General features: G+C 39.6%; 1 protein-coding gene and 1 long non-coding RNA gene across 3 annotated transcripts; one reads left to right on the forward strand and one right to left on the reverse strand.

The window, feature by feature from the left end:
• Positions 1-6,271: 6,271 nt before the first annotated feature.
• KCTD18 (potassium channel tetramerization domain containing 18) lies at positions 6,272-27,229 on the reverse strand. The gene is made up of 7 exons (XM_034654922.1): positions 27,201-27,229; positions 24,547-24,782; positions 22,935-23,146; positions 20,721-20,914; positions 19,325-19,419; positions 13,578-13,680; positions 6,272-8,337 (listed from the first exon to the last, which is right to left on the reverse strand). Exons 2-7 carry the CDS (start codon positions 24,704-24,706, stop codon positions 7,860-7,862), a joined length of 1,242 nt encoding a protein of 413 aa, XP_034510813.1. The 5' UTR covers positions 24,707-24,782; positions 27,201-27,229; the 3' UTR covers positions 6,272-7,859.
• Positions 8,242-22,185, forward strand: LOC117801118. Of its 2 annotated transcripts, none has more exons than XR_004623555.1 (4): positions 8,242-8,361; positions 14,762-14,857; positions 17,356-17,433; positions 21,882-22,185. It is a non-coding gene; the product is annotated as an uncharacterized LOC117801118 (long non-coding RNA). The 2 variants fall into 2 exon arrangements; XR_004623556.1 differs by having other exon boundaries at positions 8,245-8,375.
• Positions 27,230-27,235: the final 6 nt, after the last annotated feature.

Raw genomic sequence — 27,235 nt, forward strand, 5'->3', positions numbered from 1 at the left:
GACCAAAGAATTTCTACAGAAAATGAGTGGAAAAAGTACCTCCCATGAAAAACAGAAAACTATCCTATTTTTAACTTCAGATGCTTAACTTTGAATTAGATTTACCTGTTCCTAGTCCTTTGTGAGAATACACTTTCTATAAATCACCGTCACTATGTACCAAGCTGGCTAATCAAATTATCATCCTCTGCCAATGCCTGACACACAGCAGGAATGCAATAAATACAAGAGAACAGTTAGGAAAGAGTAGTCAACTCCTATACCCCTAGAAAATTCTGGAGTCTAAATGGCTTTATGCAAAATAATCCAGTAAGCCTATTCTAGAGAAGATGGGAAGAGAGCAGTTCACATCTAGGCCCCACCACTTGCCAGCTGTGTAGACCGCGGTGTGTTTCCAAACATCTCCTTACCTCAGTTTCTCCGTGGGCTGATAACCACACCTACCTGGAAGGTTTGTTATAGGATTTGAGTAAGTTCATCTTTGCAAACAACTTGGAATAATTCCTGGCGCTTTGTATGGGTCAGGTTCTAATCAGGAGAAAGTAACCACAAGGTAATTTAAATGGGGAAGCTTTCTAAATGTATATGTGGAAACTTCATATATATGGTTTTTTTTTAATATGTGTGTGTGTATATGTGTTTATGAGTGAGAGAAGAAATAATTAGTAACAAGGGAGATGAACTACTAAAGAATACAAGAATAGCAAATATAGGGACAGTTACCACTGGAGTAGAGCCAGAGTGTCCAAGGAAAAAACAAGTTTGGGAGAGCTTCCCACCCCTACTCACCCTGCACCCCCACCCCCCAAGCTGAGATCCTGATCTCCTGGAGGAGGGTGGATCTGTGGCCCATTAAAGGTCAAGAAGCTCACTGAGATGCTGGCCAGCAAGAAGCCACATGGGGCACTGGAAAGCCAGAGAGCTGCCCCCGGAGGTACGGGCCAACCTGCCAGGGTCTACCTGCAGGGCTGCCACTGAACTCTGAGAATCTGGCTGGGGTACCAGCAAAACTTGCCAGGAAGCCACCTGCAGGGGTAGTGCTGAATTATCTGGGGAGCCTGCAGAGGTACCCACAGGACTGGAAGCCACCGCCAAAACTTACTGGGGTTGACGGCGTCTGGGATTCCCACACCCCAACTAAGCACTGCAGGAGCAAGAACACAGGGATGCGCACTGAACCAGCAGAAAGCCCGGTCCCCCAGCAGCGTCCCCCAGTGACAAAGCCAGGGAGCTAAAGAGAAGTGCTTACAGAGCTCCTGGATCACAAGCAGGGCAATAAGGAGTGGATTTGGAACTGTAGGGGCGGAGGGCAGCTCACTCCAACAGAACCAAGAGGCGAAGAGTTGATAATTGGCATACTCTTAGAAAGCACTATCAGAGAATTTGATAAATAAATAATAGCCAGGCAGCATACAGAAGACAATGCAGAGTGCAGAAAACTAAGGAGAATGCAGCAGCCCTGTCCAGCTTATCTTTGCAAATGGAGTGGCAAGGTCCCATAGGAGGAAGCCTACCATAGTGCTTAAGGACCTGTACTCCAGGAAGATGGCCAGATGTGATTCCTGCCTTTGCCTCCTACTAGCTGCTAGGCAGCTTACCAAACCCTCTGGGCCTCAGTGTCCCCAGCTGTAAAACGGAGACGATAATACTATACCTACATCATAGAGTGGGGTACTAAATAAGTCAATATCTAAAGAGCTTAGGGGAGTACATCTTCATTTTTATTAGGTAGTTTCTTGGTCAGAACAGCAAACAAAAATGTTTCTAATATTATTCTGTCAGGGAGAAAGAAGTTCCCCTGCCTTTCAGAGTCCTTCTAGCTGGACTAAGAAACAAACTGACATGAGGCAGATAAACAGGTGAAAATAAATCTCAAATTCATACATATGGAGAACCCACACAGACATGAAATTCCCCAGACAGTCAGGCAAAATGAGGTATATATGTCATCCTGAACTAAGGGAGAAGCAGGCAGCGTCCTGGAACTTCAAAGGAAAGGAATGCAATTCACAGAAAGATGAAAAAAAGTAAATGTTTTGTAAACAAATGTTTGCTGAGCCAGTCAGGAACAATGGGACAAAGAGTACTTTGATCAGAGACTTTGCTAGGTTCCTCCTGGTCTAGGGTATCTGGTTATTACAGTTCTCTGCGGTGATTGCTCTCTTCTTGGAGCAGGTCCTCTACATTCTGTTTAGGCCATTGAGAATACCAAAATCCAAAATGTAAGTGGAGGCTAATAGGATATGTTTTTTAATTGGCAGGCCTGAGACACCCTTTCTTTGGTATCATCCTCTCCTTTAATCCCCAAGGTTCCATTCCTGCCTGTGGTTGATAGCAGGGATGTTTCCTCACATACCCATGGCCCCCAATCCGGAGAAGAATTATTTTGCTCAGGTTAAGTCACCAAACAAAAGCAATGGTTCTCAACTGAGGGTAATCAACTGTGTGCCCACCCCCACCCATAGGAGACACTTGGAAAAGTCTGGAGACATTTCGATTATAACTGGGGCCAGGTTCACTGGCCAGGCACTCTGCTCAGCGTCCCATGGTGCATAGCACAGTTAACCCACAATAAAGAATTATCCAAAATGTCAATACTGTCGATGTTGAAATGTCCTCATGTGGACGGTACGAGGGATTTGGAGAAAGGCACATGCTGTCTTGCTCCCCCAGCCACACTGGGTTCTTGACTTGTTCAGCCTAGCTTACCAGTAAAATCCAGACTGTGTGACCTGCAGCTGAAGTCTAAATGTACCACTTCTGAGGTCCTTGGTCTGTTCCTGTCATCTCCATAAATGTTGAATTTCCACATCTTCCAAACCAAGAAGTTAGGGGATGAGCTCTTGAAAGAGCTGCTATTGAAGCAGAATGTCCAAAGTTTGAAGAAATCTCAGCAGATGGAAGCAATATTTGCCTTTTCCCAACTTTAGCAAATACACAATCCTTTTCTTTCAGTAACATGCTCTCAGCTTAAAACAAGTTTCTCTTCTAAGCTCCAGGCCCCCAGTTCATTCCTGTAGCTGGGCAAAATTTTACTAAGGTAATGAAGACGTTAGGGTAAAGGAAGGAAATGAGAAGTATGAGATGCAGCAGAATAGAAGGAGAAGTTGTTTAAATAAACAAGTCGGGCTGAACGCTGACTGAGAGCTACTATACAATTTGATTTGTCTTAGCTGCAGCCTACCTCAGGAACCGTCTAGCTAGCAATTATGAAACAACTATGGGCTGTCTGAGGCAACACATGTGAACAAAGAAAAATTAGCTTTTCTGTAACAATGTGTAAGCCATGTGTGTCTCATGAGGCTGACAGGACTGTAAGTGCAAATGGCCCTTTTGAGGCTGCCCCACCAACCAAATTCCATGAATAGGAAATTCTGAAAACAGCTGGAAATCATTTTTTTTTTCCTGTTAGCTATTCATGATTCCGTTTTTTGGCTTTTTTGGCTGTACTACATGCTTGAAATCCTGCGTACTAACTGCAGCCCTCAACAAAGAATCATCCATCCACTCGTCAGCGAGGAATCAGCAACTTGTTGACAGTTTTCAAGGAAGTTTCCACATATGAGAAAATGACAGTATTTTCCATTGTTAGAAAGTTCCAGTTAATTTAGGAATACATATATGTAAATAATTTGAAAATACTTTCCATTTGGTATAGTAGAAGTTCTTTCCCTTCATTTTATCAAATTCATACTTTCCACTTCGTATCTAACCATCTCCTACCTAATATAGATTAAAGCCATCCAAAGGAATTGCAGGTAGAAGGCAATCCTTTTTAAGGTAACCTCATATTCATACAAATATTAGCATCCTCCCCTTTACAGAACGTTTTACTACCACAAGTCTGTGTGCACATTCAAAATGCTATTTAAATAAAAAATATTCTATGAACAATTTCTCAGGTAAAGTCAAATATGCTTGTATGTTAATTCCTTCTTTAAAAATCAAGGAATAGCTGGATAATTATACTATATTTAACCACAGACTGGGAAGTGAGTCAACAATTTTTTCAATGTTAGCACTTGAATAGGATTAAGTCTGTGAATGAAAAAGAAATTGTACGAGCAATTCTAGCAGAAGCAATAAAGCAGGAGGAGAGAAGCCAGACTGCTTTTTTCCTTTCTCAGAAGTCAGGCAGTACTGGCATCCACCTCCCTGAGATCTCATGGTCCACGGCTCTGGATTACTTTAAACAACTTGACAAGCCCTATAACTGTTATGGTCATTACTGACTGTAATTTTGGTCATTAGCAATAATCACCCTACTAAGGAATTTCCACTACAACCTCTTTTGTTCTGACAGGATATACTCTGCAAGGTCGGGAATCAGTTTCCACAGCTCCTGAAGATTGCTACCAGACACGTTTTTAAAAATAATTGTGGGGAGAGAGGGCCATTGCCTTAACTGTTCAGAAATTTACTGAAGGGCTACCATTGCACAAAGAGAAGCAACGGAGTCCCCTCTCGAGTAGGAAACAGACATGTAATTCAATACTTTAATACTTTCCTGCTCAAAAACTTTTAATATTAAACAAATTCACATTTTTAGTCTACTTCCTCTACCATTTCCTTTGGTCGGTGATGTTGTGTCGTTCTGTGGATATCAGATTAAGGGCCTAAAACCTTTGAGATGGGGGGGCTATCATTTCTGTACAGCCTTTATTTTGTTCAAGCTCATTTTTTTCTTGATCTTGAAAGAACTGGGAAAGACGAGCTTCATTATGTTGTTGTTCTGAAACTAACAAGCAAAATGAACACAATAAAATAGAATATATGAAAATACTTTATAAAACTGTAGTATAAGGCAATAGTGAACCGAAAACTTAACTATTTACAAATACGAAATACAAATTGTCAGCCTGAGGCTCTCCATGATATAACTAACCAGTTTTAATCAGGGTGATGAGGGAACAGAAGGCAAGCTGAGGACAAAGCAGAAACTGACACCCCGCAACCCCGCCCCCCAAGGGATGTATGTGACATTCCTCAGGCACTCCTGGCTGCCCTAAAGGACAAAGAAATAGTTAACCTATAGATACCACAATCCTGCAAGACTTAAGTCTCCCTCGGTTTTACTAATGTCTTTAGCAGTTTACAAGAACGAAGCATCTCTATTAATAACCTAGCTTCCGGAAGGGAATGTAGATACAATTAAATGTCCTTATAATGTGCAGGCTCTAGGAAGTTCCCAGCCATCTTAATGTTAATGCCTTGCTAGAGGGAAAAACAACCTTAACTTGACAATGGCAAGGCCTCGGGTATCTTGTGAATCTTCTTTAACATATGAAAGTATTTTCTCAACCTCCCTTTTTCCTTACCTCCCCCACCCCAAGGTATATAAAGCCACCCCTCACAACCCCGGTGCAGCAGCTTTCTGCCCACGGGTCCTGTCCCCGTGCTTTAATAAACCACCAATTTTGCACCAAAGACGCCTCAAGAATTCTTTCTTGGGGCGCCTGGGTGGCACAGCGGTTAAGCGTCTGCCTTCGGCTTAGGGCGTGATCCCGGCGTTATGGGATCGAGCCCCACGTCAGGCTCTTCCGCTATGAGCCTGCTTTCTTCCTCTCCCACTCCCCCTGCTTGTGTTCCCTCTCTCGCTGGCTGTCTCTATCTCTGTCAAATAAATAGATAAAATCTTAAAAAAAAAAAAAAAAAAAGAATTCTTTCTTGGTCGTCGGCTCCGGACTCCACCCCACTGAAACTCACGCGTATTCCGTGTCCTCATCAAGGGCAAACCAGTTTTCAACCAGGATTACCTGTAAGGGCATCATAGTCGAATATCCTTTTTTGATATGAGCAGTAACTAAATACCCTACGCTCACCATTGAAAATGTGTATTGCGTCCTCTGACCCAGCAACTGCGCAAACCTTCGTCCCAAAGTAATGACACTGAACCATTATTTATAAAGCATACTTTCCCTTTTCTTGTATTTCATCTCCCAGGAAGAACAGTGGGTTATGATGAGTTATTCCTTTGTGTCTGCAGAATCTTGAGAAATGTGTTTTCATGCAAAAGTACCTAATCCCCAGGGAACCACTCCAACTAAAGTAAAGTTCAAGTTACTTGAGCATTCTGAATTTGACTTGGACTCCTGATACACAAAAGGGGCCACTTGTTCTTTGCCACCTCAGCTGCACCACAGCCTGGTGGCTATTCCCAAAACTCTCTGCTTATAGACTAGATGTGCTCAGTAGACTTCCTTTAAACTGTTAGCAGCAAAGAAGAGCAGGCTGTTCACAGAATCACCCGCGAGTACAGGCACACCTCGTTTAATTGCACTTTGCTTTATTGTGCTTCATAAATACTGCATTTTTTACAGATTGAAGATTTCATGGCAACCCTGCATCAAGCAAGTTCATTGGTACCATTGGCATAAAATATTCTTATGTGAATCAGCAATTCAAAATGTCCTAGATCAAGCAATACTAGTAATGTCTGAAATGGAAGTTCTCAAAATTCACTGTGATCTTTGATTTTCAGAATGCTTGGATTCTTTGTAATACTATTTTTCAAGGTGACTACTTTTATATTCCACAGGGGAATGTCATTCACGAACCATCAGCTGAATATTCACTTTTTTCCTAGCCAAATAAAACACCTAATAAAAGGCTGCTGGTATCTGGATAGCTATCCAAAATTGGTTTAATTATTTCATATATTACCTAGACAAGAAAGGAATTTTATGATAAATAAACTACATAAACAAAAAACCTCAAAGGGTTCTAAGGCTTAAAAATAAGTACAGTCATGGAAAATGTTACTTTTCATGGAAAATTTTTACTTTATTTTGTAAGAAATAATGTTTTGAGTATGTTTACTCTTTCAAAGTAATGCAAGTACAATGATAAGCACTGAATAAAAAATACCCTGCTTTATGAACTTAACGTTTAATACATTGAAGGCATACTGCTTACTGAAGGTAGAAATATGGGATCCAATTATAAAACTTAACATGTAAGAGTAAACACATACAACTGAAGAGTTGTGAAAAAATAGAGGATTAATCAAAATATTCTGTTTAAAAATATTAAGTTCAAGTTAAGTGGGAATTTTATGCATAAAAATCATATTGTATAGTCAGAATGACTCCTCAGTGGTCATTCCTGAGAAACAAGTAGTAACTTTAGTTAAAAGTTAACGTTTAACTTCTTTTTCAAAGTACTTTCAGAACTTCACTATCCAAATTAAAATATTTTAACGATTCATTCCGAAGACGTGCTACACAGTTCTCATTCCAAGACATCTTCTTGTGCTCTATAAATAAATCTGCTAGCAAAAAAGAGTAAGAAAAAAACAATCTAGGAAAAGAAAAAAGTTCAATTGAGTCAAAGTATGATCTTAAATTACTTTTTTTTCCCCTCCTCATTTCTTTTCAGGAAGACCTCTGAGACAGAATAAAACCTGCAGGGAGTTCACCTGGGTCTGCATTTTCTCTCAAATCTCTTGGCTGTGACACAGTACAGGGAAGGGAATATGGAACCCCATTCAGCCATGGGCAGCAATGAGTAACATTAGGAGTGCCTAGTCTATAATTATTCACCAACAAGGTGGACTTCTCTAGTGATGATTTCACTGTATGTTTTGTTGCCTTTACACCAATGAACCATCAAAGAAAAAATTAAAAACCTGAATTCAAACTGTCAGTAGACAACCATTTCAAAACTGGGAGAAGATAGGCCCAACCACTTAAAGTCTCCCTCTTCCATTCCCACGTGACACAATTCATTTTTCCCGTAATGATCCTAAAGAGAAACCCAAGTTCCCAACCCTACTGCACCAAGAAACAGCACCACTACTGTGCCGCGCACCGGTCAGGTGCTCCGGGAGGCGAGCGGGAGGTCCGGCGCCCACGCTTCCATCAATCAGCCTGGCCCCGCCCGTTTTCAGTCCGCGCGTGCGCGCCGGGGGCTTCCGAGGCCGACACCGGGGGCCCCGCGGGCCTGGCTGCGGCGCCCGCAGGCGGGGATGGCCCAGCGGCGCACAGGGGAGTCCGCTTCAGTTTTATGACTCGGGGCGGGGCGGCCTTCTTGTCCGAGAGCAGGACCTTGGCGGGAGGTGGGTGCGCGGCTCCGTTTTCAGCGCTCCCGGCCCCACGAGGAGCCTGGGGCTGCCCCGGCAGCGCAGTGCCCTTCGGGGACGGAGCCTTGGGCGGCTCGGAGCGCAGCGCTGCCTTTCCGCAGGCAGACTGCAGGGTGCCAGCCGGGGACACCCTGACCGACGCCGAGTTCTTGACTTTAATTTGGGTGCTGGTGGAAGGGCCCAGAAATCTGACTGGCTTGGGACCAGTCTTACAATTCACACCTTCGTCTTCCTCTTCGTTGAACGCCATCAGTCTCCTGTGAATACAGAAGCATGTTACGGTCAGCATTTACAGGTTGGGTGACCCATGAAAACGTCTCCAAAGTTTTATCTTCAGGGGCAAATCGTTTTCATCAAGAATTTGAGTCAGGAGATTCAGAGGGATCAGCCTACCTCAGCTCCTCTCCCACCAAGGTCAATAAGTAAATCACCAAGTTTACATAAGATTATTTCTGCTTGAATACAAACTCTTAAAATCACCATAATGTTAAAAAATAAGATCACCATAATGTTAATATGAACGACAAATTAAAATAGGGTACGTTACACTAGAATTATACATCACTTGGTTCCTAAGAATCCTCACGTGATCCAGAGGATAACCAGGATGATCCCAAGTTGTTGTTCTGTTTTCCCAGAACAACAGTTTTTTAAGAGTTACTGAGTAAATTTACTGTTTCACAGTCCAATAAACTCTTTGAGAAATGCTATTGCATATTTTACTCTCCTCCTGAAACTTTACACTATATTAACAAAGGTTCTGAGTTTTAAAGTAAAGACACCTGTTTAACTTTGCTGGATCCATATTTCCCAATAATTCTGTAATGCTACATTTGGCACCCAGTAAAATTAGCATTCTGCCAAACGCATTTTAGGAGGCTAGAATGGTCAAGCCCAAGGTATAGTTGGATGCTTTTTGAATTTGAGAGGTACTGGACAAACCCTCAAAGATTCTTGAATTGAGTTTGCCATTCATTATAAAAAGTCTAAAGGCAAAGCATTGTTTTAATTTTTAAAACATTCTATTTAAACAAACAAAAACCCACCCTAGTTTACCCATTTCTTCCCTCCCCCACCCCATCCCTGCCTCTGGCAAACACCAATCAGTTCTTTGTATTCATCAGCTGGGATTTTTTTTTTTTTTTTTTTTTTGGCTCCCTGTGTTAGATCACACGGTATTTGTCTTTGACTTATTTCACTTAATGCCCTCAGGGTTCATCCATGTTGTCACAAATGGCAAGATTTCATTCTTTTTTATGGCTGAATAATATTCCATTGTATATGTGTGTGTGTGTGTGTATACACATATATATACCACATCTTCTTTATCCATTCACCCATCAATTGACACTTGAGTTTTTCCATATTGTAAATAATATTGCAATGACCATCGGGGTGCATATATCTTTTCAAGTTACTCTGCATTTTCTTTGGATAAATACCCAGAAGTGAAATTGCTGGATCATATGGTAGTTCTACCTTTAATTTTTTGAAGAACCTCCATGTTGTTTTCCATAGTGGCTGCACCAGTTTACATTCCCACCATAAGTGCACCCTCTCCACATCCTTGCCAACATTTGTTATGTCCTGTCTTTTTGATAATAGCCATCCTAACAGATCTGAGGTGATATCTCATTGTGGTTTTGATTTGCATTTCCCTAATGATTATTGACGTTGAGCATCTTTTCATGTACCTGTTGGCCATCTGTATGTCTTCTTCGGAAAAATGTCTATTCAGATATTTCTGCTCATTTTTTAATCATTTTTTTGGTATGAGTTCCTTATATATTTCAGATATTAGTTCCTTATCAGATACATGATTTGCAAATATTTTCTCCCATTCAGCAGATAGTCTTTTGATTTTGATGGTTTTCTTTGCTGTGCAGAAGTTTTTAGTTTGATATAGTCCCACTTGTTTATTTTTGCCTTTGTTGTTTTTGCTTTTGGTGTCAGATACAAAAAAATCATTGCTAAGGCCTATGTCAAGGAACTTACACCTCTGTTTTCTTCCAGCTTTATGACTTCAGATCTTATTTTCAAGTCTTTAATCCACTTTGAATTAATTTTTGTGTATGGTGCAAGATAGGGATCCAGGGATCCAGTTTTCCCAACAGCATGTATTAAAGAGACTGCCCTTTCCCCATTGTATATTCTTGGCTCCTTTTATTGTAAACTAGATGATCATATATGTATGGGTTTATTTCTGGGCTTTCTATTCTGTTCCTCTGATCTATGTGTCTGGTTTTATGCCAATACCATACTGTTTTAATTATTATAGTTTTGTAATATACAATAGTCTGCCCTTATCCACAGTTTCACTTTCTGCAGTTTAAATTACCCATAGTCAACCATGGTCTGAAAGCAGATGATCCTCCTCCTGACTGTCCTCAGAATGTCAGTAGTAGCCTAACGCTATGTCACAATGTCATTCATGCTATGACTTTTAGCCTAACGCTATGTCTATGTCATTCACTTCACTTCATCTCATCATATAGGCATTTTATCGTCTCACATCATCACAAGAAGGGTGAGTATAGTACAATAAGATATTTTAAGAGAGAGACCACATTCAGATAACATTTATTACAGTGTATTGTTATAATTATTCTATTTTATTAGTTACTGCTATTACTCTCTTACTATGCCTAATTAATAAACTAAACTTTGTCACGGGTATGTATGTATAGGAAAAAACATAGTACGTATACAGTTCAATACTATCCATGGTTTCAGGCATCCACTGGGGGTCTTGGAACATATCCCCTGTGGATAACGGGGGGACTCTGCTAGTTTGAAATCAGGGACCATGAGGTTTCCAGCTTTGTCAAATCTTCTTTCTCAGGATTGCTTTGGCTATTCAGGATCTTTTATGGTTCCATACAAATTTGAGGATCGTTTGTTCTAGTTCCATAAAAAAATGCCATTGGAATTTTGATAGGGATTGCACTGAATCTGTAGATTGCTTTGGTAGCTTAGTAGATTGCTTTTTACGATATTCTTCCAATCCATGAGGACAGAATATCTTTCCATTTATTTATGTTTTCTTCAATTTCTTTCATGTCTTATTGTTTTCAATATACAGGTCTTTCACCTCCTTGGTTAAATTTATTCCTAGATATTTTATTCTTTTTGGTACAATTGCAAATGGGATTTTCTTAATTTATCTTTCTGATCATCATTAGTGTACAAAAACAAACATTTTCAGTTATTAATTTTGTATCCTGAAATTTACTGAATTTGTTAGTTCTAACAGTTTTGATGGAGTTTTAAGGTTTTCTATGTGTAATATCATGCCAACTGCAAATAGTGCCAGTTTTACTTCTTCCTTTCTAATTTGGATGCCCTTTATTTCTTTTTCTTGCCTAAATGCTCTGGCTAGGACTTCCAGTACTATGTTGAATAAAAGTGGTGAGAGTGGGCATCCTTGTCTTGTTCCTGACCTTAAAGGAAAAGCTATCAGCTTTTCAAATTGAGTATGTTGCTAGCTGTGGACTTGTCATATATGGACTTTATTATGTTGAAGTGTAGTCCCTCTATTCCCACTTTGTTGAGAATTTTTGTCATAAACTGTTGTTGAATTTTGTCAGATGCTTTTTCTGTATCTATTGAGATGATCGTATGATTTTTTATATGATATCAAAACCGTATGATAGATTTCTTTCAGTTCATGATGGTGATGTAGGAAAATCTTGAATTTACCTCCTCCTACAGATACACTGAGTCTACATCTACATATGGAACAATTTCCTCTTAAAAAATAAAATCCTAAAGAACAGCTGAGTGACAACTACACATCATTAGAAGAAAGGAAATAAAGATTAGAGCAGAAGTAAATGAAATAGAGACTATAAAGACAATAGAAAAGATCAATGAAACTAAGAGCTGGTTCTTTAAAAAGATAAACAAAATTGACCAATCTTTAGCTAGACTCACCAAGAAAAAAGAGAAAGGACTCAAATAAATAAAATCAGAAATGACGAGGTGTTACAACTGATACCATGAAGATACAAAGGAGCATAAGAGCTTACTACAAATAATTACACACCAACAAATTGGACAGCCTAGAAGAGATGAATAAATTCCTAAGGGATTAAGAGGTACAGACTTCTAGTTATAAATAAGTCATGGGAATGAAAAGTACAGCATAGGGAATATAGTCAATAATATTATATAACATTGTATGGTGACAGATGGTAACTACACTTAGCATGGTGAGTAATGCATAATGTATAGAATTCTTGATTCACTATGTTGTACCCCTGAAACTAATATAACATTGTATGTCAACTATACTTCAGTGTTTTTTTAAAAAAGGAAATAAATTTAAAAATAACTTTTTAAAAATTCCTAGAAACATACAACCTACCAAGACTGACTCATGATGAAATTCACAATCTGAACAGACCGATTACTAATAAGGAGATTGAATCAGTAATCAAAAAGCTCCCAGGGCACCTGGCAGGCTCAGTCAGTGGAGCATGGGACTCCTGATCTTGGCGTCATGAGTTCAAGACCCATGTAGGGCCTAGAGCTTACTTTAAACAAAACAAAAACAACCTCCCAACAAACAAAAGTCCAGGACCAGATGGTTTTACTGGTAAATTCTACCAAACATTTGAAGGAGATTTAATACCAATCCTTCTCAAACTTTTCCAAACAACAGATGAGGGAGCTCTTCCAAATTCTTTTTATGAGGCCAGGATAACCCTGATACCAAAACCAGACAAGAATACCACAAGAAAAGAAAATTACAGGCCAATATCCCTGGTGAATATAAATGCAATAATACTCAACAAAATATTAGCAAACCATTTTCAACAATACATTAAAAGGATCATACACCATGATCAAGCAGGATTTATTCCAGGGATGCAAGGATGGTTCCACATCTGTAAGCCAGTCAATGTGATATACCACATTAACAAAATGAAGGAAAAGTCACAGAGAATATTATTTGAAATGACCTGAAAACTGTCAAACAACCACTGTTGAAACCCTGCCTGCTCCTTCTACTGCTTGCATCAGTTTCACTTCACAAAGATCATCCCCTGAACAGGAAGTGTAACTGTAATCCCCCAGGTCTTCTCCCTTTCATCAGCACTGATGTGTTTTCAGAGGCAAAAAAAAATATCATAATGAACTTTGATCCTGGAAATAGGATCATAATGGCATGGTGATCTGAACACTGACATGTAGTAGAGAATGCAAATATAATATATTCAACCCTAAAACTACTGAACATAACTAAGTTTTCTCAAGTGAATCAAATGATTCTTTGGGACCTCGCAGCTGCTTCTAACTCATCATTATCATTATCTTATCCATGAATCAAAAATAATGCTTAATAAACCAGAGAATGACAACACAGAGGAGAATTCTCCATAAAACCATTCCTGCTTGTTTTTTCTGTCCACATCTTCCACTAGACCCCAATAAAGGCAGTAAAATACAGGTCACATTAAAAAAACAAAAAACAATATCAACAGAGCCAGATAACCTCTTTCGAATTGGGGCCATGTGATGGAGGCTTCCAAGTAAGGGCCGCTCTTCCAGAGTCCAACATTCTATCAGCTCATGAGGCACCCGCCAGTAGCTAACACCTGGAAGATAAAAAGGCATTATGTAGAGAGCCACTATCCACTACAAAAGGTTCAGCAGCACTGTTTTGTGTAAGACTAGGCAGAAGGAGTTTGAAATTCATGCCTTGCATCTGAAGAAGGTAGGTGTACACAAGAAGTGTTCCCGAGAAGAGCCAAGGCAATGGTGGCCCAGCTCATAACCCAGGTCTAGGAATTGCTGGCTACCAGCCCCAGCTCCACCCCTGATCATCAGCAGGTCTTCATATGGGTCCTGGGCAGATGAGCTGTTAAAGGCACAAGCTCTGGAGCCAAGCCTGCCTGAGTCTGAATGCCACGTCTATCACTCACTGATCGTGCAACATTGGGAAAGTTACTTTTCTGTGCCTAAATTTTCTCATCTGTGAAATGATGATAATGGTACATACTTCATAGGCTGGTTATGATGATTAAATGAGTAAATAAATGCAACATGCTTAGTATGGCCTGGCACTTGAACACTAAAGAGACGTTAGGTGCCTTTATTTTATAAATCATAGTGTTGACAGTCATGTAAGGATTGGACAGTGAGGGTTCTAACTCCCGCCCTATCTACCTCATTGGGTGGCAGTAATCTTCAAATCAGGTATATTTTGTGAACCACTCTGTAAAGAGGCAACCACTGTGTAAAGTTGAGCTATCACTCACTACCCTATAAGCACCTTTTCAAGCAAAATAATCTTGAGTTAATGGGTTAGGCCAAGGTTATGGTCAAACACATTTTAATTTTTTTTTCTTAAGATTTTATTTATTTACTCAACAGAGAGAGAGAGACAGCCAGCAAGAGAGGGAACACAAGCAGGGGGAGTGGGAGAGGAAGAAGCAGGCTCATAGCAGAAGAGCCTGATGTGGGATTCGATCCCGTAACGCCGGGATCACGCCCTGAGCCGAAGGCAGACGCTCAACCGCTGTGCCACCCAGGCGCCCCAAACACATTTTAATTTTTGAATATGGTTAAGTTTCTGAATGAAAGTTGGAAATGTATTTTTATGAACCTCAAAAACATTATGCTGAGTGAAAAAAAGACAAATACAAAAGGTCATGTATTGTATGATTTCCATTACAGGAAATATCCAGAACAGGCAAATGCATTGAGACAGAAAACAGATTGGTGGTTGCCAGAGGCTGAAGACAGAAGAGACCAGGGAGTAACTGCTTACAGGTACTGGCTTTCCTTTTGGGGTGATGAAAATGTTTTGCAACTAGATAGAGATGGTGGTTATACAACATTGTTAACAGTAAATGCCACTGAAGTGTATACTTTCATTTTATGTTATATGAATTTCATCTCAATTTTTTAAAAAAGAATCACAAAAAATTATATATAGATGCATTTTAAAAGGCTTAAAAAATGATGCTGAATAAAAATTGACTGACATTTTTTAAAAAAGTAACTTTGAAGTCCCAGGAATGGATATGGTGTCTTGTTTTTTTGTTTGTTTTTTAAAGATTCATTTATGAGAGAGGGAGAGAGAGCATGAGCAGGAGGGGCAGAGGGAGACGGCAGAAGGAGAATCTCAAGCAGACTCCATGCCAAGTGCAGAGCCCAACACGGGGCTCGATCCCACAACCCCAACCTCAGCCAAAAACCAAGAGTCCAGTGCTCAACTGACTGTACCACCCAGGTACCCCTGGTGTCTTGTCTTTTAATCATTAAAGACTTAGTAATAAATATTAACTTAGCAAGTTGAGCATATAAATTATTATATATGATAAATATATCCAATACTCACAGAAGCCTATGGACCTCATTTTAAGACAATAATTTCCTGGAACTGCTTGATCATGCTCCCAAACCTACTTATGCTACAAAAACATTCCCAAATCCCATCCATTAAGACTTTTTTTTTTAAGTCAGGTTTATTGAGATATAATTTACATAAAATAAAATTCACCCTTTTAAAGTACTCAGTTCAATGAGTTTTGACAATTGTATACAGTCATGTAATCATAGCCACAGTCAAGACATAGAACATTTTTATCACCCCAAAAGTTCCCTTGTACCCCTTTGCAGTCAATGCCCTCCCCTCCATTCCCTAGTTTTGCCTTTTTTGGGGGTGGCATATAAATGGAATCATACAGTATTCAGTCTTTTGTGTATGGCTTCTTTAGCACGATACACACATTAATGATCATTTCTTTTTATTGCTGAGTAGTATTCCATTATATGGATACACCACAATTTATTTTAAAAACTTTTATTTTTTTCCTGCCTATAAAGTAATTCACTTTCATTGTACAAAATTTGCATAATATAGAAAAGTATATACAAAAAAATCAAGATCATTTCTAATCCTAAAACTAGGAATTACAGTTCATTACACTCTGATGACTCTGATTCCAGTCTTTTTCTTATTCATACGGTAGGCACATAACACTTTATATTTAATTTTGTTTCCTGCTTTTGATCTTTCATGACAGCTTATTTTATCGTGGGCATTCATCTATGTAAAAAATTACTCAAAATAATTTTAATAGCTATTGCTCAACTATATCCCATAGATGTACCAATATGTATTCAGTCCTCTATTACAGTCATTTATATTTTTTTAATTTTTTCTATTATGAATAATGCTTAATTGAACACTCTGTTCATAAGCCTTTGTCCGATTTAATTATAACCTTAGGGTAGATACCTAGAAGTAGAACTGTTGGGTCAAAGAATATGAACAATTTTGATGTTATTGATATGTAATGATAAATTATTTCCCAATAAAGTAATATTAATTTGTACTCCTGCCAAGAATTCATGAGAGATATTTACTAATCTTGTATAAAAAATAATTCTTATTTAATATGTATTTCATTGATAAATAATGAGTTTGAACCTCTTGGTTTATCTCCTTTCCTGGAAATTTTGTGGTCATGAACCTTGCACATTTATTTACAATAGGGGTTGAATTGATTTTCTAATCAACTTAGATAAATCCTCTCTATTTTAAGGATATTCTTTGTCCAGGTAATGTAACATTTTTATCTAGGTTTTTATTAGCCTTTTACTTTTATTTATAATTTGTTGTTTCATATTTAATATATTAAATATTATGTAATCAAATTTATTCATCTTTGTCTTTATGATTTATTTTCCTATTAAGAAATCACTTATTTGCTTAAGTTTCATTATAGTTTATTCTAGCTTCATTTTTCATCCATTAAATTCACCTGGGGTTATTTTGATAAATGACATGAGGCTAAAGTTCTGTTTTCTCCCAAATATATTTCTCAATTACTTATTAAATCTATCTTTTTACATTGATATTTAACACTCCTTATCACATAGTATTTTTATTCTTATAACTTCATCAGGATTTACTTCTGATCTCTGAATCTATTCTTGTACCAGAAACATAATGGTTCTTATTATTACAAATCCTTATATAGTATTTTTACTATCATACAGTTAAGACTCATTCCTCTAATGACTTCTACTTCCCAAAATGTTCCTATTTCACTGGCTTATACTTTCAAAGGAATTTTAGAATCATTTCCTCAAGATTCCCAAAGAGTTCTAATGATATTTTGGTAGGAATTGTGTCAAACCTATAACTTAATCTGAGAAGAACTGATATATTTGTAATGAATATTATAAAATCTATCTGAATAGATTTCCCTTTCAAGAAAATGGTATGTCTCACCATAATCTGTCTTCCTTTTTTATAGATGGATGAATTGATGGAAGGATAAATATATTTTAGCAGTTTTCTTCACAAAAGACATCACCAAAGTATTTCTTGATAGGTCAGTCCTACTTATTTTGTTGTTTATTGCTATTGTAAATGGGATTTTCCCCTATAATTTCTAGCTAATCTATCGTAAGTAAGCTGGTCTTTGTTTACTTAATATTCTGTCCAGCTAGTTTGGTTTACTAAACTCATCATTTAAAATACCTTTAGTTGATTCCTTTGGGTTTTCTAAAAAGACATACTGTCCCCAAATACTAACTGTCTTCTTCCTTCCAATAATTCTTTCTCTTACTTCTGTTTCCTCTCTGATGGCTTTCCACAGGCCTTCCAGAAGGGTGTTAAATACCAATGATACTTCATTACATGCTCTCGAAAAAGTTAAAATCAGTCTTATGCTCTGTAAATCAGTGATGCCAGCTCTCCCCTTCAGCTTCCTGAGTCAGTGGAGAAAGAAGCCCAGCCAGGGCCCTCCTGAAGCCTCCTGGGCAGTCTGCCAGTCCAGAGGCACAATAGGAGACACACAACACCAGGGGGTTTGTTCCTTAACTTAAGCCTGAGCGTCTCAAAGTCAATTAAATCTAAAATAAAAAGCTTAAAGAGAACAGCACTTTTTTTCTGCTTGAGGGGTATGATTTAGAAAAAATAAAAAATAAAGGAGGAAAAGTGAGGGGGACAAAGTCGGGAAAAAGAGAAGGGTTGGTGGTAGCACCCCGCCTGAAGGAGAAACAGGTGATGGGAGAGTTTTTAAAAGCCTCCTCCTCTCAATCTTCAATCTTATGTGACTTGCAATGTCTGTCTCTACCAGCTTTCAAGATCATTTCAGGACCAATTAGATGTGTCTTATTTATCTGTGGACCCAACTTTAGGACTTCTTATAGGGTTTGCACCTAAGAGGCACTCAATACATACTTGTTAGTTAAAAAAAAAAAAAAGTTAGGCATAAAAAAGTTAACCCTCTGTGATTCTTAAGCAAGTGGCATGGTCTCTCTGAGACTCAGTTTTCTCATCAGTGAAATGGTAAACAGCATCCAGAATTGTTTTTAAGACTAAGAGGTACTGAATATAAACTACTTATCATACTGGATACTAAACAGCATTATTATTATTATCAAATGATATGAACAGTTGGTAAAAATGGTCAAATTCCAAAGTGTGCATTTAAAGATGATAGTTTCCTAAGCATTCTTCAGACACTTCTGTGGCATTATTTTCATTTTCTCTTTTTTTAATTCCCCCCCCCCCGCTTTTTTAAAAGATTTTACTTTTAAGTAATCTCTACACCTAACATGGGGCTCAAACTCACAACCCTGAGATCAGGAGTTGCACACTCCGTCGATGGAGCCAGCCAGACGCCCTCCTTTTTTCTGTTGATTGTACACTGTATGCTTAATTTAAAGGTATACTTCCTAGGAACAGTGCTAGGTACATAGTAGGTGCTAAATAAACTGCTGTTTAATTGAACTATATAAGCATAACTAACAGATGCTGAAATTATAAACTGTTTTTTAGGTTACTGAATTATAAACTATTAGTAATATCTAGCAACTCAGCGTAAAGATTTTTTTTTAAAGATTTATTTATTTTAGAGAGAGAGAGAGAGAAGAGAGCAGGGGGAAGGGGCAGAGGGAAAGGGAGAGAGTGTCCCAAGCAGACTCTGTACTAAGCATGAAGCCCGATGAGGGGCTTGACCTCATGACCCTGAGATCGGGACCTGAGCTGAAACCAAGAGTCGGACGCTTAACCGACTGAACCACCCAGGTGCCCCAAGAGGTCTAAAAATTTTTAAGTATCAATCAATGATACTATGAGGTGACAAATATACAAAGAAATACTTGACCTATACAAAGAAGTACTTTCTCAAAAAAAGAAATGCAGCATTTGAGCTTACTTTGTTTTATTAAGGAAAGGTCTACCTTCTGCCATGAAATAAAAGAACTGTACTATACCTTTTCCTTCCCAGGCATCAAAGGCATCCATCATTTTCTTCAGTTCAGCTACTGAATAATAGCTCCAAATGTACTGAACATTATTTCCCGCCTCTCTAGAAATATTGCAAAAAGTGATGAAAACATACTACCTAAGTATGAATGTGTGTGTATATCCACACACACACACACACAAACACACACACACAACTAACAGATACTCACCAAGTACTTGTTAATTAAGGGGGAAAATATGTTGGCATTGAATAGTTGCTCTTCTATGACCCTTCCTTAAGCTTATAGATAATATACTATATATTATATGCTATGAGTATAATATACTATACTCATGCTAACCTACATTTGATCTCTTTTTACCGTGGCAAAGTACTTGTTAATTCCACAATATAGACTGTGCAGACAAATCAACAAATTTTTAAAAATAAGTTTTCTAAAAAAATTACCTAAGCCCAGGAAAATTTTAAAAGATTCGTTTTTTTTGTTTTTTGTTTTTTGTTTTTTTTGAGAGATAGAGGCAGCCAGCGAGAGAGGGAACACAAGTAGGGGGAGTGGGAGAGGAAGAAGCAGGCTCATAGAGGAGGAGCCTGATGTAGGACTCCATCCCATAACGCCGGGATCATGCCCTGAGCCAAAGGCAGGCACTTAACGACTGCGCCACCCAGGCACCCAAAAGATTCACCTTTGACTAAAACTTTCCTAGCATTATGCCAGGCACTCATATATCTTATATAAACATCCTGTAGAGAATTCAGAAAACGACGTATTTCATCACCTAATAAGCAAATTCATGTGGTCATTCATTAGTCACTAATATGTGACCCAATCCAACCACCCAGAGAATTAAAAAACAAAACAAAACAGGATTGCTAACCGAATTGACCAATGTGAAGTAAATTTACAGAAAAAATATTAAGAGAATAACCCTTAAGAATTGGACATGTTCGAATCATAGAATTTTAAGGCTGGGAGTAACCAGGGAAGTCCTTCATCGTTTCTCAGAACAGAACACTGAGGCACAGGCCAGTCCTGAGCCACTTGACGGGCCTGCTGTCTTCCAGTCAGCAGTGCTCCTGCTCCTGGACGATGGTCCAGGGGAGACAGCCAGGCAGGTGGCTTTGCTTTTCCTTCTTTCCTTTTTTTCTAAAGCCTCTCAGGGGATTCTGATGCCCACTCCCAGTTGAGAGGCAAAATGCTCGACCACTGCGGACGTCCTATAGCTTACATACATGTCATGAAGCAGGCCTGTCTTGACAGCCATGAGGGCTCGCGCTGCATGTTGCCCTGGTGTAAATGATCCTTTCTATTCTCGAGTCAACCACATACTACATTCAGTAACACCTCTTACAAGACACGGAGACTTTATTTTGTTCCTTTTCATATTTAAATATGGACATACCTTTTAAAAATGCTTTTACTGTGAATTCTTCTTCCCAGCTGCTTATCAATAGCATCTGTTCCATCAGTTTTTGTGGAATATACACCAATAATTCTGCTCTCACAGCTTGCACCAGATGTGTTAAGATAGTGGAGAACCCAGACTGTTGGCTTATTGCAAACTAAACCATATGAATCACAGAAGTCTGTTAGAGCCTGGAGCAAAAAAATATACAAAATTTGAATTTAATTGAGTAAAGTAAGAATGAATTTGCTCTATTACTTTCATGTAAAGCTGCAATTTCAGTTGGTCATAAGGGAAATAAAAAGATTATAAATTTCGGCCAGTCTTTATGCCTTGAAAAACCAAACATGCTTTTGTTGAATTTGGGGTGGGGGTGGGGCAAATCACAAAAAACACCACCCACAAACCCAACACCTTTTCCTCTACAGAATCCTTTCCACATGGAAATTGTATTTTCCTTTCTCCTCCATTAACCTCACTACCAACATTATTTTTAATTTTAAAATCTTCATATGACTAAAAGACCTTTTTCTTTTCCCTTTATTTTCCCAATTTCCCATTTGACTCAATCTTCCTTTCACCTTCTACTGACTAAGCCTCATGGCTGATGCTTATTTTTAACTCCAAGTTCAATCGTGAACCAGATAAACTTGTTCTTTTCCATTGAAAGACATGAATATGTGAACTCAATGCAAACTGTAGAACTCCTTTAGCATTTATCTACCTATTCATTGATTCATTTGCATATTAAGAAGCTACTAATGTGGTGAGCAGTATCTAAGGTCCTGGACACAGCGTCCCAGCCCTCCTTGAGTTATAGGTAACGTAAAAGACGGACAGTCGATAAGCCATCAGCACACAGTGTAAGTGCTACCAGGTGAGCCGATGAAGTGCTAGGGACACAGAGCAATAGGGCTTCACCCACTGGAGTGGCAGGGACCTTCCCTGAGAGAAAAAACATTATTCCTGTGAGCGCCCCGAGGACTGGCACTTTTGTCTGCTTTGTCTAGTATCCCAAGTGCCTGGAATAGTGCCTGACCCAAAGGAGGAGATGCTTAATATTTAACTGACTCGAATGAAAATAGGAGCCTAATATGTCTTACATTTTCATTTACTATTGCTATCTAACTGTATGTTGTATTTCTTCTTGTCCCACAGAGTCCCTAGAGCAGTGCTCTCTGCACCTACGACATCTGAGATAAATATGTGTTGGCTGACATAGTGAATGTGCACATGCTGTGTCCTTTTTGCATATAAAACAGAAATAAAAGACTATAGAGTTGAGACTTCAGAAGAGGAATGTTAACCCACCCCAACTTTCCAGTCAGGTGTTTTAGCCCCATTCTGCAGACGTGGCAAACAGCACCAAATAACTGACGACTCATTTCTAAATAACTTCCCTTGGCAGAACTCATACAACCGTGCAAATTCCTGAAGGGGATCTGGGACCAAATCAACTTTCTCTTCATGCTACACTCCTAATAACCATACCGTCGGCTTGCTCTCCTAAGGCGATGTCTAAACCAAATCAATTCAGATCAGTTTTCACTATTATTAATTATCTAGGAAAAATATTTTCTTTTTAGATCCCCAAAGGTGCTAAAAGCAAATATAATACTTATCAATAAGACAAAAACAGGTAATGAAGCTTTTCAAGTCATGTAAAGATCTTTAAAATGTGATTTAAAGGGGAAGCATCTTTAAAAAGAGATTTACTGATCTCAAAGTAAATTAATCAAACTGATGTTTTAACTTAGTAATAAACTGCTACACTCACTAAATCAGGTAGGAGATTTTATACAATCTTTTACTTATCATGACCGTTCTTTTAAAGTCATTTCAGTAAATAAAATAATACCACTATACCCTTATATATTACAGTACTGCTGTTAATTTACGAAGAACCTAAAGAGCAGAATATTTCTATTAAAAAAGCCATCAAAAGATATTAAATCTTCAATGAGAAATAAACACTCCATAAACCTTTGAGTGGCACTGTAATACACTTTCCTACAACATAGGATTTTGGCCTTAAAATAATTAATAGTAATTAAGAAAAGTGTCTTCAAAAGTTAGAAAAAGTAAAACTTTCCCACGTTTGGTTTATGTGGCAACACAGGCTATGCAAAATAACACACATTCCTTTGTGTATAAAAAGTGAATATATATGTATACATATATATTTTTTAAAACTTAAGAAAATGCCAAGACCTTTTTAAGTTCTATATTTGACCTTAAAGAATATGTCTCCATTTCATTGGCCAAGTGGTCAGACAAGCTGTACGGATAAGGGATGCCAAAGTAATCCGCCTCTTCCTGCAGAGCAATGCGGGTTTGCTCATCTGTGGGAATGTGAACTTCTCCATGAAGATAATCCAAAAGGTATTTAAATAGATGTCCATCACGGTCAATAACACAAGCCCCTAGAAAACATTCAGTTCAAACATGATTGCATAAATACGTATGACCGTGATAAAATTTCAACATGTCAAACTAAAATCAGACTGAAGATAGCTACTGTTCAAATGGGTTTAGTCAAATTTGGTGATCCTCTGTTTTCTCACCTACCATACAGGAAAATGTATTCCGAGCTCCATTTGGGGATTTTGGATGCAATGACCATATTCCCTCTGTGGCCCTTCAAAAGCCACAGAGACCCCAGACTACTCCTGAAATGTAGGCCTACCCTTCAGCCCTGTCCAGCCAGGAAAGACGTATGGAGCTCCTCCCTAATGACGATATCCCCGTTAATGTGTCATGTTTGGCCATAAGTCGACTGGTACTGTTACTAACATATAAACCCGGGGCTCCCAATGCTATGCTGGTACTACTTTACGACAAAAGGCTTTCTTAGACAATTTAGCAGAGTTGGTGTGAGGTTACTCAATAATTCCTTTTCTCCCTTGAGTAGCTTAGAGTAGAAGGGATTAAGAAGCTAAAATTTGGGGACAGGAAAAAACGCAATCCTTGCTTACCATCTTTTCACCAACAACCTTCCTGCCCACATGGCCATCATGCCCCAGGCACCAACCATTGGTGTTTTCCATTCATTCAACCCCCTTTGAGCTGGCAAAGCACTATCTCAAGACCCAGGGTTCCTAACAGCCCCTCATGCTCAAGACTTCTCACTCCCTCTTTTCTGACACAGAAGCAAGACTGGTTCTCTGAGTCCCAGAATACCAAAGAGGTGCAAAATGCCTTAGTGGCATTGCTGAGGTTTCTCTCCAACCGGTAGTGGGTTCAGTAAACGCCAGAGGACTCCAAGCAGGGAGAGCAGCCCAGATCCCTATGCTTGTGCTTTACAGTTTCTTCTGGAACACCAATGTTCAGTTCTCTACCACTAGGTGACGGACATTTTGTCGTGTGCACATCAGCCCACACTAGGCTACGTAGCTAGATTAGGTGGCAAGTTTCACGCTAATTCTGCACTGCCGCTGACTGCCTTGTGAACTAGGAGGGTGGCTCTTTCTCCAGAGAACTCAATGTTTTAACCTGAGGAATACAGAGAAGCCTCAATACCTTTATCCATGGAGTTGCATGAATGTTACAACTTTCCAAAAATAATCAATCCCTATGATGAAGTCATGGTAGGCCTTCACATGCATTAGTCTTCCTGTCAACTAGTAGTGACAGCATCACTGATTCTGGAAACCCGTATTTCATTTCTCCATGTATTTAATAAGTCTCCATACAGGCCTAATGGTCTCAATAATTAGTATACCGGTCTAATACATTCTATTGTAATTAGGAAAACCAAAGGGAATTTAAACCAGACTATTTTAATGAATATTTATGATCATGCTTACAGACTTTAGATATTTACCCGATTCATCTGTTTTTAGAGGAAAACGACCACTGAACATGGATGCCAGCATGGAATCTTTAAAGCGGCACAAGGACTCCCGTCTGGCTGTATAAATACAGCCACTGACGTTCAGTCGAAGAATATCTAACACTTTTTCTTCTGCCTTGTGACCTTCCATTGCTCCCAGCAACACCTGAATTTTTGCCTTCAAACACTTTCAGAAACGGCAAAATAATGGTGGTCTTGGTCTACCTCTGTGAAAACAAAGAACAATCACTGCTGATATTTCCAACAATACACTAAGGAGATAATAAAATACATTTTAATGTGACTTAAAATAAATTCCTCAGCACTGACAATATCAAAGGACTTTATGTAATATGAAAGAAGTTTTGAGATATGCTGGGAAGCTGGAAAACTTTGGCTCAGAGTATTTGTAAATGATAAACGATCACCAACCAAAGCATAGCTATTGAAATGACTGTTTAAAGAATTAAAGTAATGCATTTTTTGTCACATATAAAGCAAAGGTGAGGTTTGCTTATGTTCTTTGATATTCACATATCTTTTTATGCTACAATAAGTCTGAGGGAGCTGTCTAGGCTGCAGAGGGGGGCAGCATGTAGCAAGGATTAGGCTACGAGGCTCTACCACTTACTAGGGTGGGGCAAATACTTATCTTCTGCCTGTTTCCTCATCTATAAAATGGAGCCAGGGACGGTGCCTACTTCAAAGGACTATCAGAGGAATAACTGATAGAACATATAAAAAGGTAAGTTAAGCTGACAGAACATATAGAACAGTCTCTGGCTCAGAGTAAGTACTCAATAAAGGATAAATATTATCTATAATCCTATAAATTTTTCCATAAGGTGGACACTGAGGGATTGATATTGGCTCTGGAGATTTAAGGAGACACAAGAGCAGAAATTATTAACAATAATTGTAGTTCCTAGGTTAGGTAACTAAGGAATATACAGTTTATCAGAATTTTATGTACACCAGTAGCCAGACTGGTGCAGAAGAGCAACAAATAACACCTCTGCATCATCTGGCTTCTCCAGGCTAAAATGGCTGAAGCTTCAGAGAAGTTTTAAGGATTTGATTTCTTAATCTACTCTGGAGATGGATGAACCGAAGGTGACTGCAGTGTTTTTATGGAACCTAAAACAAAACTGTGATGATAAAGGTGCTCCTGATGGAACTGCACATTTCACAGCACATGTAAAATGGCTGTCAAGAGGCTCAACTATATTCATGGCAACTCACTTTTACTGTGGGATCAACGAGCATCCTTTTGTAGATGCTCCAATTTAGCCAGTCTCCAATGAATTGGGAAAAGGAGACCGCTGGTGTCTGATGAAAGCAATGTGTGTCAAACATGGTCAGTAGACAGAAACTCTTATGAACCAATGGTCCGGCTTTCAAAAGCCACTTATCAGTGTGACTTCTGCTGCTGCCTAGAAGTCCTAGGAGCAACAGGCAATGATCCATGTGAAGGAACCACCTCTGAAGCATGGGATGGAACGGGCTCATGCTGCCCCAGTCGCCAGCTCCCTGGAATCCATCTATTTTTCAAAGCCACAGGCAAATCTCACGACTTGCATGACCTTCCCCAGCATCCCCCAGTTAGAATCCGTGCACCATCCACCAAATATACTTTGTACCTCTCCACGTTTTATCTCACTTATTTAACCCCTAATTTGGGGGACCATAAGCCCTACGAAGGCAGAATCTACATCACTCTTAATAATTCCCATTTACTCAATGCTTATTAGGTGCCAGTTACTGCAGGAGACCCTTGGCAGACATTACCTAATTCACACAAAAGCCCTACTGGATAGGAATTACTGTCCCTACTGACAGATGAGGACACTGGAGAAAGAAACAGAGTGATGTGCGCAGGGTCCACACTAGGGCTGCCCTGCTGGTAAGTGGTGGAGTCGCCCCCAATCCAGGTCAGAAGGACCAGCTCCAAGTTTTCTGCTGCACCCCACACTGCCTACTTCAGCACTTTCATCCCTAAGGCTCCTGACCCGGCACTTCATTCACTAAGCATCTGTCCATCTGAAGACTTTTGTTGTGACAAGAGGAAAACAGCAGCACCCTGCGTGCAAGGATTTAAGAGATACCCCTGCCTTAGTTTCTCCTACGGCAGAGAACCATCCATCACCATTTCAAGGCCAGTCACGGGGCCTCATCCTCAAATGTACCCACTTAGACTCCCTGCTGTGTCGGAAGTGCCCTGCCCTAGGGCAAAATGCCCCAAACTGCGGTTCTGTGACCCCCTTGCGTCAAAACCATCAGAGTCGCTTGCTGTAAATTCAGATTCCCGGGCCATAGCACAGATTCCGTTTCAGAAAGTCTGAGATGGGGTCGGGAGTCCGCCCGCGGACCCCATTTGAGAAACGCTGCTCAAAGGACTCGCACTCCTCCCACGATGCGGGAAGAAAGGAGGAGGGGCTAGCACACCAGAAAGCCCCGCCAGGGTCTCCCAGCTGCCCGGGGGCCCCAGTCGGCCCGGAGCCCGAGCCTGCAGCCCGGGGCGCCCGTGATATCGGCGCGATCCAGGCCCTTCCTCGGGGCGCCCCGCCGCCACCCGGGCCCGCGGCCCACCCGGCGCCCGGGTCCTCTGCACGGGCGGGGCCGGGTAGGCGGCCTCCCCGACTGACCTGCGGCCCGCCCGGCCTTCGGCGCGGCCNTGGTC

The sequence above is a fragment of the Ailuropoda melanoleuca genome, chromosome 2 (assembly GCF_002007445.2).
Source record: "Ailuropoda melanoleuca isolate Jingjing chromosome 2, ASM200744v2, whole genome shotgun sequence".
In the NCBI taxonomy this organism is placed as follows: Eukaryota; Metazoa; Chordata; class Mammalia; order Carnivora; family Ursidae; genus Ailuropoda; species Ailuropoda melanoleuca.

Bases quoted from the DNA above. Each gene is read 5' to 3' on its own strand.
- KCTD18 (XM_034654922.1), bottom strand. From the start codon at position 24,706: ATGGAAGGTCACAAGGCAGAAGAAAAAGTGTTAGATATTCTTCGACTG. The intron at 23,147-24,546 runs GTAAATATCTAA...AATGTTTTCTAG, and splicing joins TCTAAAAACAGATGAATCGG to GGGCTTGTGTTATTGACCGT. The intron at 8,338-13,577 runs GTTATCTGGCTC...CTGTATTCACAG, and splicing joins ATGGCCCCAATTCGAAAGAG to GAGACTGATGGCGTTCAACG.